Here is a 16708-nt window from a genome sequence, read left to right as displayed (position 1 = left end):
TAACAGCAACCAGTGGAGAAGGAGGTATCCACATATTAGGAGCATATTACTAATTTGCTGAGCCTCAGTAGATTAATGAAAGACGTTTGCTGATTGATTATTAGCTGAAATAGACACCAGCAACTGGTTTTCAACTAACATTTTCTCTTGAAAACTGCAGCTTGGCTTACACAGACTCTGAAGTTGATCTGTTTTGTGTGTTCAGCCTGTTAACAATAGAGGGAAAGTTACGGTTTTATTTACATCTCTCCCTGAGCAGATTTACACAGACACACACACACAGAGACACACACACACACACACACAGAGACACAGGCCACCCTCCCCCTTAAGGGAACTGGGGATGTATTACCTAAATGATCCTTGCTTTCTGTAGGGTACAAGCTGTGGCTTTGGTAATTGGTCTTGATTGTCAAGTTTAGAAGGCCGGGAACATGGTAATTCTAGCCTCTGGTACTATGCTCAAAAACGTGCACTACCCAGTACAGCATTCTTTGTAGCATGTTAATTCATCTTAAAACATTAAACGTTTGAGGGATCTCATTGTTCTTTTTCCTCTTCTGTGTATATGATTTATTTTGCAGGAATATAAATCAAAACATATTCTTGGAACATTTAAGATCTCTTTAAGGTATTTTTTGGTGCTTATCCTGGAAGTATAGAATACTTTGTATACCAGAGCTAATGACAACAGATCTTTTAGTATTTCTGTGTTGTAACAATTGCCACTGGGCAGACAGCTGCCAAACATCTTGCAATTAATCTGATGCACGTTGGCTTTCGTATTCTTTTTCTTTCAGAACAAATGCCCTGAGGTAGAAGAGTTGGTCTTCAGCCATTTTGTGATCTGTAATGACACACAGGAGACACTGCGGTTTGGCCAGGTGGATACTGATGAAAATATCCTGCTGGCCAGTCTCTGCAGTCACCAGTACAGCTGGCGCTCTCACAAATCCCCACAGGTACTTGAGAAACAGCTTTACAAACCCAGCAATTGTTAAGGTTGGGGATGCCTTTCTTCTGCATTTATATGCCTGTGTCCAGTTATTTCCCTTTTTAAGTCTCCCAAGGGGCCACATAGTATATATAGCTCCATCTGACAGAAACCCAGAAATGTTTAGAGATGGGAGCGCAGCGTACCCGTGCTCCTCTTGGAGTGGACATTCTCGTGTTCACGTGGGCACCATGGAGGGTAGTGTGGTGACAATGATGTTGAACTCCAGAGCCAGGGTATGGAGACTTGGCTCCTGGCTCTGGATTGCCTCTCTTTGCTTTCGTGCTTCAGTTTTCTTATATGTAAATTGGGGCTAATAATAGTACCTGATTCATAGGATTGTGAGGTCTGAATAAGTGAATACATAAAAGGTGCTAAAAGAGTGCTTGATATACTGTAAACATTGTATATTGGGAGTTATTTTCCATTTGTGTATGCGGATTCTTACTCTGTGTATAGTTCCTGCCAGTCATGTCTAGGCACTGGAGATTCAAAGGTGAAAAAGCCCTCACCCTCCAAAGACAGCTCACAGTCGGTGACAGTGACTGCAGTGACAGACTGTACCCAAGGGAGCACTGAGAAAAGATACACCAAAGGATGTCTATTTTCCAAGGAGTGTAATTCCATTTTCCTGTCACTTTAGATGGGAATAATTAGAGGGATGTGCCCTGCAGGGATAAGTGAGGACGAATTAAATACAAAGATGTGGTCTTAAATGAGTAAAAGAAATCCTAGGAAGTACTCTCAAGAATAATGTATTTCTAAAACCCTGGGTAATAATGAAACTACTGTCTGCTTATGATTAAAAGAAAGTCATTAGATTAGAGAACAAGTTTTCCCATCTGGTCTATAGGCCAGCTTTAGGATATGTTATATCTTCAGGCTCCCTCTTGCTGTTTTTTTTCCAGTAGCTAGATTCTGATTTCTTACTTGCCTTTTTTTTAATCATATTGCCACACTATTAGTATCAAATTTGGCAAAGTAGATACAGTGAAATTCTTCTTAAGTCTATGTATTTAATTCTGGTTAATGTAACAGGATGGTAAAACACCATATATCCTTTTTTTAATGAGTTCTTTCAGAAATGTGTATGGTATGATATTGCACTTGTATTTTTAGAATGAATGGCTTGCCCTTATTTTTCTAATTCTCCTTTTGAGAAATGTGCATGTTAGAGAGTTTTTTAAGTTGTTTGGTTGTTTGCTCCTTGTAATATCATTAAAGCACACTTGGTCAGTTGTTTCATTTAAAAATTAAGTAGTTATTTTTCTCCTGTTAATTGCAAAAGTAAGAATATAGACCAGATATATAAACCAAAAGAGAGAGAGAGAAGACAACGTGTAATTCCAACCACCCAGAGACAATCCATGTTAAGACCTTCAAAAGACTTCTATGACCATTGCATTCCCAGAAATGAACTGGTAGTGACAGGAAAGAAACCTCTGAGAAGGTGTGTTAATGTGTGGTCATACATTGTACCTGTAGCCACTTTACCCATTCATACATGCAAGCTGCAGGCCTCAGCCAATAGAAAGCAAAGCAGAGAAAGCTCATTTTCCTTCAAAGTCATTTCAAGCTGCATAGACTATCATGACCCTCCCTGACTGAAGATTCTCTGGATGCTGGAGCCAGGATGGGAAGGATGATGCTAAGAACAGTGGGCTCAGGGGTGTGGAGTAACAGGTGTCTTCATGTTGTAGATGTACAGTTTCTGAATGGAAAGGACATGAACAGGAAAAAGAATGGCCGACCACTGCCATACTGTACCTTTCATATATAAACTCTTCTGTACTTTTTCAAGGTCTTTTTGTATTTATTACTAGTCTTATTTTCATAGTATCCCTGTGTGATTTGTATTTTTGTTATGCACATTTTATAGATAAGGAGACAGAAATGTTAAGCTAAGATAGTGGTAGAGTTGGGACTGAATCCCATGTCTTTTCATTTTCAATATACTATTATTTCCACAACATTGTTAAACTCTCCTAGGTTTTGGCAGCAGGATTTGTCTGCTAGAAGAGCCAAACTGTGAGGTTTTAAGAGAAGGGCTGAGAAATCACTGCTATAATACTCCACATTTAAAGTTAGAGTAACATGGCATTCTTAGTACAATATGAACCCTTGCAGAGCTTTAAGAACAAAAAAAAACCAATAAGAACCTTTCAGTGTCAAACTGGAAACATAAGACAGGTATCTATTAAACTTTTTTCTCTTTTTAATTTGTAACTGCATCTTCTGGATACAAACGTTAAGATGAGCTATAGTCATCATAATCTTTAGACTAAAACTTAGATCGTATTCATAAAAGGTGTCCCTTTAGTACAGCTACGTATGCTGAAAGAAGTGTGTTTTAGGACCCTTTGAAGCCAGCTAGGTCTTAATGGGCCCAGGGGTCTTCATGGAATTCCTTACGTCCATAGTTACAGATTCTGCTGTGTTCTAATGAGAGGTTACATCTGAGGATCAGAAAAACTAGCCACTTAGCTTCAGACTGCACCTGGAGGTAGTCACAGACACAGGAGTAAGCAAACTGTTCCCTTTCGCCAGACTCCAAGTCATATCCTGCGCTGCCCAGCAGGCTTGGTTTTAGGAACATTTGTGTCTGAATGTTTATGCTACCTTGGGTGTTAGTCAATTCATAGTCTCAGGGAGGATTTCTAAAGTTCAGAGAACTTAACTCCACTAAACAATGTAGCTTATATTGCAGAGATCAAGAAAGTAGCAGTGACACCTGGAAAGGTTTCAAAGAGGTCAGCATGTCTTAGAACCACACAGGAGGTTGCTAACAACAGTAAGTCCCAAAAGGATAAGGGAAAACATGGACACAACCAACTCCAGAAATCCAAAGCTGAAAAACCTTTTTAAAGTTGAAAAGTTGTAAACTCTCCCTATAGTTTCTAACACACACTCTGAGGCAGAATCACTTGAAAATGTTGGCTATCCTACAACATTTGCTTGCCTAAACAAACAAAGAAAGAACAAAACAATTTCCTAGGGGATAACTGAATATATTCTGCTGCACAGCCATATATGCCACCTCAAAGGGCCCTTAAATATCCCACTCCAGGAGACTTTACTTCAGTTGGACAAGAACAGTAACCAGCAAAGGAATGGTCTACAGAGAAGTGCTTCACAGTATATGGAATTGAATCTAAGGACTGCATGTGTGAGTTTATGGAATCTTTCCCCAGAATATGGACAGTCTGTGCAGCTCAGAGTCAAGAGGAGCTCTGTTTAATTTAACCAAACTGGATATAGTGACACGTCTATCGTAGTAGGATTTTTGTGTAAGCTGTTCAAGTTAACTTCCTGTTCTGGTTAAGAGAGAGCACTGTTGGCTAATTAAACTGCTTGAAACAAGAATGCCTCTAGCTTTATGTAAGGAATTACATTTGCTTTACCCTTGAAACACGCACAATTTATAGATTGTGCTTTCTTTTTTTTTTTTTCAGGTTTGCAGAATTCCAACTACCAATGACTTAATTTGGTAACCAAACCATCAGTCAAGGTGAAAATAGGCTTCAGACAGAGCTATAGAAAATAAAAGATTGCTCCAAATGGATGTAATAGGAAGTTTTATCAGCTTGTGAAAATGGCAGATAGTTAAAAATGAGAAAGGCAACAAGAGTCAGTTTGGAAGAGTGGCAGAGCATCTGGGAAATAGTCATCAAAGTAATCAGATTTAGGAAAGAAAACATAAATCAGGCATTAGTTTCAGGCAGAGTTTGGCAGACTTTTTTGAGTAGGGCCAGACAGTGACTGTTTTAGGCTTTCAGGGCCTTAGAGCCTCTCTCATAGCCATTTAGCTTTGCACAAAAGCAGCCATAACAAATGAGTTTGACTGTGTGCCAATAAAACTTTATTTATAGAAAAGAAAATTTGAATTCCAATAATTTGCACACATCACAAAGTAGTATTTTTCTTCTTTTTTTTTCAATTATCTGAAAATGTTAAAGACACTCCTAACTCACTGGCTTTATAGAAATAGGCAGCGCACCAAATGACCCAGAGGTCATGCCTAATTTGTCAACCCCTGCTTTCAGATCCCTCAGTTGACAAAATTCAGTAGACTAAAGATTTGACAGAAAATTGTCTTTGCTCTGCTCTAAATGATATTCCCATCACTTGAGAACTTGGTGACATGTTTCAGAAATTATGAAATGACAGGTAATGTATTAAATTGAACACATAAAATCAACCTGTGCTTACCACATAACAGTGTTATTGTTGAGTCCCTAAGTCGTGTCCAGCTCTGAGACCCCGTAGACTGTAGCATACCACATAATAGTAAAATATTTGTATTGTTCTTGTTCTCGCCCATATAGACAGAAAGCTCTGCTGTTCTTTTTTCAGATGTGAAAATATTTAAAAGTGAGATCTGATTTTTCCTCTTGTCTAAAGAAAAAGTAATGGGCTTTTGAGTCTCTAGCTATCTTATGGTAATTCCAGTCAGTTGTCAGTTTTATTAGATTGTAATTTCTTATTCAGTTACCACTCTCTCCATATCCCTTTATATAATGTATCTGTACACATATATCTAAAGAATGAACACATTCTTGTTGCAACTGTCACAATTTTAAAAATTTAAAATCAGACTTAGGGAGGCTGGGAAAGATTGGGGGCAGGAGAAGAAGGGGGTGACAGAGGATGAGATGGCTGGATGGCATCGCCGACTTGATGGACATGAGTTTGAGCAAGCTCTGGCAGTTGGTGATGGACAGGGAGGCCTGGTGTGCTGCAGTCCATGGGGTTGCAAAGAGTTGGACATGATTGAGCGGCTGAACTGAACTGAACTGAACGAGGGAGGCAGGTGAATGTTCTATGTTGGCAAACTGTTCTCACTGATAAATTTTCAAGTGTTGGCCTCTGCTATTATATGGCACATGGTATGCCTATGAGAGTTTGTTAGAAAGGGCAAATGAACAGACATTTTTACACCCAGAAGGTACAAATGGGATTGATATTTCCTTTCTAGAAAGCAATTTGATAAGAAGCATCATAGCTATTAAAATGATCATAGCCTTTGACCTAGTAATTCTCTTACTAGTGATCAACTCTCAGGGAGCAGTCCAAATTAATACAAAGGTGTATACACAAAAATGTTTATCAATTTTATTCATACTATCAAATTTTAAAAATCAAAAAGCTCCATTTTAAAGAAATAGGTAAGAGAAATCTGGCATACCTATGAGATGAATTATTATGGGACCTTTACATTCTTATGTAGGAAGGCAGAGTGCTACCATATCATTGTTCAGTCGCTCAGCCATGTTAATGACTCTTTGCGACCCTGTGGACACACCAGGCCTCCCTGTCCTTCAGTATCTCCCGGAGCTTGCTCAAACTCATGTCCATTGAGTTGGTGATGCCATCCACCCATCTAGTCCTCTGTCATCCCCTTCTCCTCTTGCCCTCAATCTTTCCCAGCATCAGGGTATTTTCCAGTGGGTCGACTCTTTGCATCAGGTGGCCAAACTATTGGAGCTTATCATATCAGTCAGAAAAGCAAAATATAAAACTCCGTACATACCATATGATCTTAACCATTTAAGTATAAATGCATAGAAAAATACTGAAACGAGATATGTCAAAATGTTGCCTCTGAATGTTATATTTTTAAGGTGATTTTTTTTTCCAATGTATTACATTTTTATATACTTCTCAACTTTTTAAAATAAAGAATACAGATTATTAAGTCAGAAAGAAATAAAAACTCTGAAAATATTTATATAGACGGAGGAATTTCAAAAGCTAATTAGAACAGTGGCAAGTATAATACTATCTCAAGAATGGTTCTCTGTGAACTATTGAAATAGTGTTTTTCAGTTATTCCCTTAGTTACCTCTTTGCCCCACTTCAGTCTGCTTTGCAAACTACAATTCAAATAAGTTTCCTAAATGATGTTTTGATACTTTCTTGTCCAAAAGTCTTTACAACCATCATCTATTAAATATACCCAAATTATCTGGCATCTAAGACCTGACTCATTATTTCCATCTAGATGCTTATTATATCCCATTGATATGACCTGTTGTGTGTTTGTAAATGTGTGCATTCTTCTAAGAAACATGTTGTCTAATGAGAGAGTCAGAAAGGAAACAAATTAGAGACATGATCATTATCTATGAGGATTTTGTGGCAGTAGTTGCAGACAGGGAGACATGATGGGTAACTGAGTTAAAATACCAGCCATAGGAAGAAAAGCAAGAGGACCAGAAAGTAAAATCACCTGCCTCTGAATATGGACAAGTTCTTAATGGGGACTCAAAGGAAATGTTTCCTAACATGAGGAGGGAAGTCTGCCAAGGCTTTCTGGTAGAAGTCATATTTATATTGAATTTTCATGTTTCAGTAAGTGCTAGGTCAGTGAAGTGGGGTGGGAAAGGGGTGTATTCCCGAGTAAAGTAACCAACGTGTGTGAAAGCCACAGAGACAAGAAAGAACATGGCAAGGTAGCACTCGACTGATTTGACTACAATGTAGAGTACATGTGTGGAATTGCAAGACCGTAAAGTCAGTGAAGGCCCTGAGGGCCTTTGTATGCTGTGCACATGAGGCAGAACCATGGGATGGACAGACAGGCAGGCAGCTTGTCAGCTTCAAGGGAATTCAGGTTTTGTTCAGAATAAACACAGGCATTAAAACTGCAGGCCTTGCTGAGGAGATGTGTGCTAGGAAACTGGCTCTTTGATGGTGATGAGAAAACTAGTTTGTAGAGTTGGTCAACTTTCATGGTGTAAGGACTCCCATCATAGCTGATTTTAGGCTGCTGCTGCTGCTGCTAAGTCGCTTCAGTCGTGTCCGACTCTGTGCAACCCCATAGATGGCAGCCCACCAGGCTCCCCCGTCCCTGGGATTCTCCAGGCAAGAACACTGGAGTGGGTTTCCATTTCCTTCTCCAATGCATGAAAGTGAAAAGTGAAAGTGAAGTCGCTCAGTCATGTCCGACTCTTCGTGACCCCATGGACTGCAGCCTACCAGGCTCTTCCATCCATGGGATTTTCCAGGCACGAGTACTGGAGTGGGGTACCATTGCCTTCTCCGGATTTTAGGCTACCAATGATTTAACAACCAGCTCACTAGATTCCTGAATATTTAGCAATACTTTCTCACAAACAAGTATGACCCACCTCCAGAGCACTGCTATATGGAGGAGTTATGTTCTGAAGAGCATTTTGAGGAGATATACCTGTATGTGACAGGCAGCTTTTGTCTACCGAAGGGTTTTAAGTAGAATCATCACAGGGTCACAGTTGCATTTTTGAAAGGTTCCTGTCCTGCAGTTGTGTAAACAGTCTAGAGGAGGCTGAGAATGCATGCGGTTGTGTGGACACCACTGCATAACCCAGGAGTGAGAGATTACAGTAACTGAGCCAAGACAGAGCAGAAGTCAGAGACTGGCTAACAGACTGATCTTCCTGTGAATGACAGCTATAAATTCTGAGCAAAACACAAAACATCTACCTCTAGAGATGAACAGAGGCAGACAGATTTTGGAGGGGAATGGGATCTTTGAGCCAGTAAACTCACAGTGATTCACCCATTTCTTGTGGCTTTGGTTTGAGGTCAACTACAGTTGTAGCTGTGCAAGGGGGGCCCACTGTCTTTCTGGTGCAAGGTACCAGGTGAAAGAACTCAGGCAGCCAAGGTCACTAGAGGGTGAAGAGAAAATCTTGGAAAGGGAAATCCAGAGAATAGGGAAATATGTTTAAATGTGGCCCACCTAACTGCTTCCTGCTGAAGCACACATGCATGGGCCAGACTGAAAGCAGATTGTACGCAGCCTTAAAGAACTGAATTAGTCTGCACTGCCACTCACCCAGGTTTAAGAGTTTTTATGCTGTGCCAAGTCGCATCAGTCATATCCAATTCTGTGCAGCCCTATGGACTGCAGCCTGCCAGGCTCCTCTGTCGATGGGATTCTCCAGGCGAGAATACTGGAGTGGATTGTCATGCTCTCCTCCAGGGGATCTTCCCGACACAGGTATCAAACCTGTGTGTGTACGTCTAACCTGTGTTAAACAGGCAGGCGGGTTCTTTACCACTACTTTGAGTCTAAACTGGTTAATTACCTATTAGAAATATTAACACTCTGGAAGAATTATGAGAGAATTCAGTCTTCACCAGAGAGCATTTATAGTGTCCACACTATGACCCAAAATTACTTGACAGGTCTCAAAAAATCTAAAAAAAAAAAAAAAAGAATTATTCAATTTCAAGGGAGAGACGATTAACAGATGCCAATGTCAAGATGACCCAGAGGTTAAAATTATCATGCATATACTTTAAAGCCACTGTGGCAACAGAAAAGGGATTTTACAGGTATAATTAATTCCTAAATTAGTTTGATTTTTAACATTCTTTTTTAGTTGAAGTAAATAGTTGATTTACAATATATGTTTCAGGCATACAACATAGTGATTCAAAATTTTTATAGATTAGACTTCATTTTAAGTTATTACAAAATATTGAATTGACTATATTTCCTATGCTATACAATATATTCTTGTTGCTTATTTATTTTTTGCACTGTAGTTTGTACTTCCTAGCCCCCTACTCCTATCGAGTCCTTTCCCCCTTCCCTTTACCCACTGGTGATCACTAGTTCTCTATATCTGTTAGTTGTCTTTTAGTTAATCAAAACAGGGCGATTCTAGATGGCCTGATTTAATCAGATAAAAGCCCTAAAAGAGGAACTGGACCCTTTGTCAGGAGAGAGAGATAGATAACATACATTCCTGCTGGCCTGAAAGAAGCAAATTACCATGTTATAGCTGCCTATGAAGAGGGCCATGGGGCAGGGAGGTGTGAGAAGCCACGGAGATGTACAGGTGGCTGCCAGTGCTAGTCATTAAGTCAGAACCCTCCTCACATGCCTCCTCATAGACAGGCATGCATGCGTGCTAGGTCACTCCAGTCATGTCTGATTCTATGCGACCGTATGGACCGTAGCCTGCCAGGGTCCTCTGTGCATGGGATTCTCCAGGCAAGAATACTGGAGTAGGTCGCCATGCCCTCCTCCAGGGGAATCTTCTGACCCAGGGATCAAACTTAGGTCTCTTACATCTCCTGCATTAGCAGGCGGGTTCTTTACCCTTAGCGCCACCTAGGAAGCCCCCTCATATAGGCACCAGGGAATAAATTCTGCCAGCTACCCAAGTGAGCTTGGAAGAGGATTCTTCCCAAGTCAAGCCTCTAGATAAGAATGCAGCCCTTGCTGTATGGCAGAAACCAACATGACATTGTAAAGCAATTATCCTCCAATTAAAAACAAACAAAAAAAAAAGAATTCAGCCCAGCTGACACCTCAGTTGAAGATGGATCAGTAGAAATCCATCCAATCAAAAGGTCTAATATATGAATAACTGTAATCAAAGAATGACAGGAGAGAGAATAGGGCTCCCCCCACCATTAAGAAATAATCTCAGAAAATGTCCCAGACTTAGTGAAAGACAGAAATTTACAGACCCGGGAAGCTCAGAGAACTCCAAACAGGCATTTGAAAGAAATCCACACCCAGACACTAATACTTCCAAGTTCTTCTGGTTTTTGCCCACTTCTTGCTCCAAAGCACCCACACACACACATCGTAGGCTTCTGTTATAGTCACACCCACGTACACATACCATACCCTGTATTATTACAGACTGCTGTTTAACAGCTAGCCCACAACTTAAGTAAACAAAACATTATTTCTCAGTTTCATTAGCCAAAAATTTCAGGAGTAGTTTACCTGGGTGATTCTAGCTCAGATTCTCTGACAAGTCAAGATTCGTGTAGTCAAGGCATTAGCTGGAACCCCAGTCATCACAAGTCCCTGCAGTTCTGTTCATTTTGTTTGAATCTTCTTTTTCCGCCCACCTCTCTTCTTCAGATTGCCCCAAGGAGATTTGAGTGAAGCAATAACTGAAGAGACCACTGGATGGGCAATGGGGAGTTCATTGATAGCCCAAGGAAAGAGTTTTCTGTGGCTAGATAGTAATAGAAATCAGATTGAGTGGGTTGAAAAATGAATGGGAGGTGAGGAAGTGGGGAAAATGAGCATGATTTAAAAAAAAAAAAAATCCTGATTGGGTGTTGGCTCAAGAAAGCTGAAGGGTCAGGTGAGAGTTTTTGACTGTGTGGATCACAATAAACTGTGGAAAATTCTGAAAGAGATGGGAATACCAGACCACCTGACCTGCGTCTTGAGAAACCTGTATGCAGGTCAGGAAGCAACAGTTAGAACTGGACATGGAACAACAGACTGGTTCCAAAAAGAAAAGGAGTACGTCAAGGCTGTATGTTGTCACCCTGCTTATTTAACTTCTATGCATAGTACATCCTGAGAAACGCTGGGCTGGATGAAGCACAAGCTGGAATCAAGATTGCCTGGAGAAATATCAATAACCTCCAATATGCAGATGACACCACCCTTATGGCAGAAAGTGAAGAGAAACTAAAAAGCCTCTTGAGGAAAGTGAAAGTAGAGAGTGAAAAAGTTGGCTTAAAGCTCAACATTCAGAAAGCTAAGATCATGGTATCTGGTCCCATCACTTCATGGGAAATAGATGGGGAAACAGTGGAAAGAGTGGCAGACTTTATTTTTGGGGGCTCCAAAATCACTGCAGATGGTGACTGCAGCCATGAAATAAAAAGGCTTGTACTCCTTGGAAGGAAAGTTATGACCAACCTAGATAGCATATTCAAAAGCAGAGACATTACTTTGCCAACAAAGGTCCGTCTAGTCAAGGCTGTGGTTTTTCCAGTAGTCATGTATGGATGTGAGAGTTGAACTGTGAAGAAAGCTGAGCCCCAAAGAATTGATGCTTTTGAACTGTGGTGTTGGAGAAGACTCTTGAGAGTCCCTTGGACTGCAAGGAGATCCAACCAGTCCATCATAAAGGAGATCAGTCGTGAATGTTCATTGGAAGGACTGATGCTGAAGCTGAAACTCCAATACTTTGGCCACCTGATGCGAAGAGCTGACTCACTTGAAAAGACCATGATTCTGGGAAAGATTGAGGGCAGGAGGAGAAGGGGACGACAGAAGATGAGATGGTTGGATGGCATCACCGAGTCAATGGACATGTGTTTGGGTGGACTCTGGGAGTTGGTGATGGACAGGGAGGCCTGGTGTGCTGTGGTTCATGGTTCATGTCACACAGAGTCAGACGTGACTGAACTGAACTGAACTAGGCATGTTCATATGTGAAAAGGAGTAAATAGCAGATAGGTTGATGATACAGAAGACAGGAAGAGTGATTAATGGCATAAGGTCCCAGAAGAAGAGAAGAAGAATGCATCCAGATTACAGGTAGAAGAATGGACCCAGGGTGGAATTATCCCAGTTATCCACTGCTATTTACAAACCACCCCAAAACTTCTATTTTAAAGTTTTATTAGCTCATAAGTGTGTTGGTCAGATATCTAGGTGCACTTAGTTAAGAGGGTCTTCTCCTAGTCTCAGCTGGGCTCACTCATGAGGCTGCAGTCACCTGGTCGGCCAGCTGCAGCTGAGTGGTCCATAATGGCCCTGCCCACACATTTGGTACTTGGCAGACCACTGGCCAGGGTTCTCTTCCATATGATCCTTCCAGGAGTCTCGCCTAGACAGGAGAACAAGAGCAAAGACTGCAAAACCTATTGAGCCTAAGCTCAGAACCCTCATAGAATCTGCTGCCCACATTCTGGTAGGTGGAGCAAGTCACAAGGTGAGGCCAGATCCAGAGGATGAGAAGCAAGATCGTAACCTCTTGATGTGAGCTGCTGAGAGAATTGGGGACCATTTTTAACTTAGCACAAAAGCCTCCTCCTGCTTTGAGACAGGAGAGAGAACTGAGGTTGACTATAAATGTTGAGGTGGTTGTAGTGGGTATTTGCTTAAAGTGAAAAGAGGGAAGGAAAGTGGGAGGCTTTTTAAAACATGATTTTCCACAATATCTAATCCTGTATCCGGCTCATAATTGGCATTTGATAAGTGTACACTGAGTAAAAATGTTCAGATTTCTCATAACATCTGACATTTCTCAAGAATATAGATTTAAAAGCTTATTTTAACAATATGACCACTGTAAACAGTATGGGTCATATTGGATGCTTTTCTTTGTGTTGTACAGACACACCAAAAGAGGTCCTCTGAGCTTAAAATACATGCTTTTGTATGCTGTCTGTGTAACTGGACTCGTAATCAAGAGTAGCCGCTCGTCTCTGCCACCTCTGCCCCCTTGGCCTCCCAGTGGCCTCTGATGGGAACTGTTATGAAACAGGGAGATGCTGCAGGAGAGGACTAGCAGGATACTTCAAAGGAGACCAGCTTTCAGGTCCACGTGCACGTGCAACTCTGCCTGCTTTTGTTTAACTCTGAAAAAATTGTATTATTTATCATAAGCTGAAAGTATGTTGTACAATTACAAAATAGTATTGATTTAAAGTAGACGTTATTTCAAGTTAAATTTGCCTTATATTTTCTCTTTCTCTAATCATGGAAATAGATTCCCGGAAACTACATTATCGCCCTTACTGTTGCGTAGCACACAGCTGTCCACAATGAGCAGTTCCGTTTGGGGTGGAAGGACTGTGTGCCTTTGCTCCCCAGTGGCAGTAACAAGCTTCTTTTTATTGTTGCTGACATTAAGATAGCTAAAATCAACAGTGAGGTAAACAGTTCGTGGGACCATCTGGCAAGGATTTTAATCCAAAATATTCTGTAAACACTAACTCCATTTGAGTACCCGGGACCTACTAGCCAGTCACCATCAGCTGCTTTTTTATTTTAGTTCTAAGCAGTCACTGAAACAGCAAAATAGTAAGACTTGTCTCTTCACCTTTCTCTCGTCAAATGTTTTCTGTTTCCTGAGAGGTTCCAAGAAACTTATGTCCTCTGAGGAAGGTTATAGTGCCTTGTTGAAGTCACGAGTAAATGGGACCCTGGCAGTTTTGGTCATTAAATATCTAATGGATAGAGGTGTTTGGAATTTCTTCGTTTTCTGTCGGTAAATACATTTACTCTATTTAAATGAGAGGAAGAAGTTTGGGGTCTTTTTTTTTTTTCCTGTATATTTCAAAATCACTATGTAAAAATGGTTTGCAGTGTGACCTTGTTAAGACTTGTAAAGTCTTCCACAAGAAAGTAGCAAAGATAGTTTGTGATAAGACACTTTATCCAGTCCCAGGACTGATTTCTAGAGTTTTCTACAAGCCTGCACAAAAGGGCACAACTGGGGATTATTTCAACTGTGGAGCACCCAGAGGAGTGACTGCTGGTGCTGCTAATGGTCTCACCATCCCTTCTCTGGCAATAAATTTTCGATATTGAAATATAGCTTTGGAGAAAAATGTACTGAGGATCCCTTAAGCTTTTTACGAGACACTCAAAGGCTTTTCACAAGCTAGTGCTCTGCAAATGTGAATTCTTGATGTCTAAACATAAAGGTCCTTGACTGAACTAATTTTAAATGTGAATTTTAATACAGAGTGCTTGGAGAAAGGGAATGCAGCTGGACCATTAAAGCATGGTATTTTGCCATTTGTAAGTAATGGGAAATACTGATTAAGAATGTTATAAAGATTTCAGCATTCAGAATGTGATTGCGGTTAATCATAACCTATTACCACAAGCCTGTGTAACAAAAGCATTAACTCTGTTAAAGACAATGGCATACCTATTATACTGTGGCACTTTTTAATTATTTCCATGCTGAGCAGGATATTGAAGAGCTTATTATCTAAAGGTCAGAAAAATGCCCAAGACATGGCCAAGCCCAATGAGTGTCAGATGCATGGAATGTTGGATGACTTCATAGTTATGAAATTATTTCATTTCTCATGATAATTCCTGACTTGCCAAGTTAGTGAATTTTAAGAACTCTGAGAGCAGATTTTAAGATAAATGTGAAATAATCCATACTTTTGGAGTCAGGGACTTCCCTTCAGGCATTAGTTCATATTTGACTTGCTTGACTTACACTTGGGGATAAAATGAGTTAGGACAAGGTCTTAGATACCACATTCCCTAACTGGGAAAGAAAACCAACTTGCACAACTTTGGCTGGCTCATGTTTCTTGTTATACAGGCACTAAGAAGCAGCGGTTGCCATGAAATACTTTATTTAACCTTTACAAAAATGTTTTCTTAGTATGGCAAGGCAGTTTAGTTAAATGAAAATAAATAACTGTAAAACTTTTGGATGTCTTTTATATCCCATCTGTTGACTTCTTTTTTTTCTAATTAAAAATTAGGCATAACAATTTTAATTGTCTAAATGGCCATGATCACTGGAAATAAGTTACAGATTGCATAGAACTACCTGATCTTTTCTTAGGACACATGTTGGCATGTCTTCTATTTTACATTCAACTAAATTTTGCTAAATGATGAATGAACATTTTAAAAGAAAATTTTAAAGAACAATTTTATTCAAACTTTTGTTAGATTTCCTCCATGGTTTATATTTGTATTTAGTCAAAACTGATTTTCAAGCAAACAAGAACTGACAATCTGGCTCACAAGCTCAGAACATTTATCCAAGTCTGAATGACTATCAAACAGTGTCTCCAGTTTACCTTATTGGCTTCTGTTTATTGGCTTACCTAAAGAATTCTTTATTCTTTCGATCCAACTTACCCTTATCTCTTCCACTGAGGAGCTGGGTTCAACCATGAGCATGACAGCCATTCACTATCATTCTGTCAAGTGTGTCTACCCAGCACCAAAATCTTCTGACTGTTAGTGTCACTCAATTAAGCAAGCATTGTTTGTATTTATTTTATTTTATTTTTAAGTGTTAATTATTTCATATTTTACAGACAGACCACCCTTTTCTGTATAGACACACAAGCATACATGTAAAATTTGTCTGAATTTTCACTTTGCAGCCCCTTATGGTAGCATTAAGGATGAACAGCCTCAAAGACTATCACACAGTTCTAGACTTAAGGCAGCTATTAGTATCACAGCTCCTGTTTTTTCAGTTGTATGTCATTTAAATATAGGGAAGCCCATGCGCTTTAGAAACGTGAAAACAACAGATATGTGTAATGTTGAAATGACCTTTTTAAAACAAGCCTATATATCATTTCATGCTTTTTTTTTAACTGTATACGCTTATATCTGATTTCACGATTAATAAATTCCCCAAAAGTTTACATAGCATTGTATTTTAACTAATGAGAAAATTTGCTCCTTAAATCTTTTTGAAAAAAAAAATTTGTGAAGTGAATTATTTTTCTTTTAGGTTGCTTTTTAGCAAGCAATACTCATTAAGCATCATAGTTTTGTAGATAATATATGAAAGTACCACTACTCTTCACCTGACTTTTTCTTTTTTTTTTTTAATTTATTTTTCTCTCTAGTATGTAAATGTCAGTCATATGCTTTTTCCTTTGCTTTGCAGTATCTTTTCAAAGGTCTCATGGCTTATTTTTATGTCCTTTTTGCTATTTATTAATGACTATATCATATTATGGATTGTCCTTTGTTATACTATATTATTTGTGGAATGGTGATTTTTATTCTCCAGCTTCAAGGGCAGATAATAAAGTCAACTCCTTTTCTACTTCCCATTTTCCAGCTGGCATTTCCTAATATTCTCAACTATACACAGATGAAAGTTTTCTACATCCTCCCATGCTTCTTTGTTATTGTGAATTGTCAAAAATCATGCAAAGCTACAGTTTGCTTCATTCACGCAACTGTTTTTTTTGTTTATTTTTTCCTGATTTTCCTTCATCAGT

At 39.6% G+C, this 16708-nt stretch overlaps 1 protein-coding gene across 1 annotated transcript in view; it reads left to right on the top strand.

Moving 5' to 3' along the window:
* Positions 1-16708, top strand: part of VPS13B (vacuolar protein sorting 13 homolog B) — a 775227-nt gene that overhangs the window by 681449 nt on the left and 77070 nt on the right. Inside the window, exon 42 of the mRNA XM_052651420.1 lies at positions 801-962. Within this exon, the coding sequence (XP_052507380.1) occupies positions 801-962 (162 nt within the window). The remainder of the gene's footprint in view (positions 1-800; positions 963-16708) is intronic.

The sequence above is a fragment of the Budorcas taxicolor genome, chromosome 14 (assembly GCF_023091745.1).
Source record: "Budorcas taxicolor isolate Tak-1 chromosome 14, Takin1.1, whole genome shotgun sequence".
NCBI classification, from domain to species: Eukaryota; Metazoa; Chordata; class Mammalia; order Artiodactyla; family Bovidae; genus Budorcas; species Budorcas taxicolor.
The sequence above is the reverse complement of the archived record's forward strand: the minus strand, read 5'-3'. Positions and strand labels throughout refer to the sequence as shown.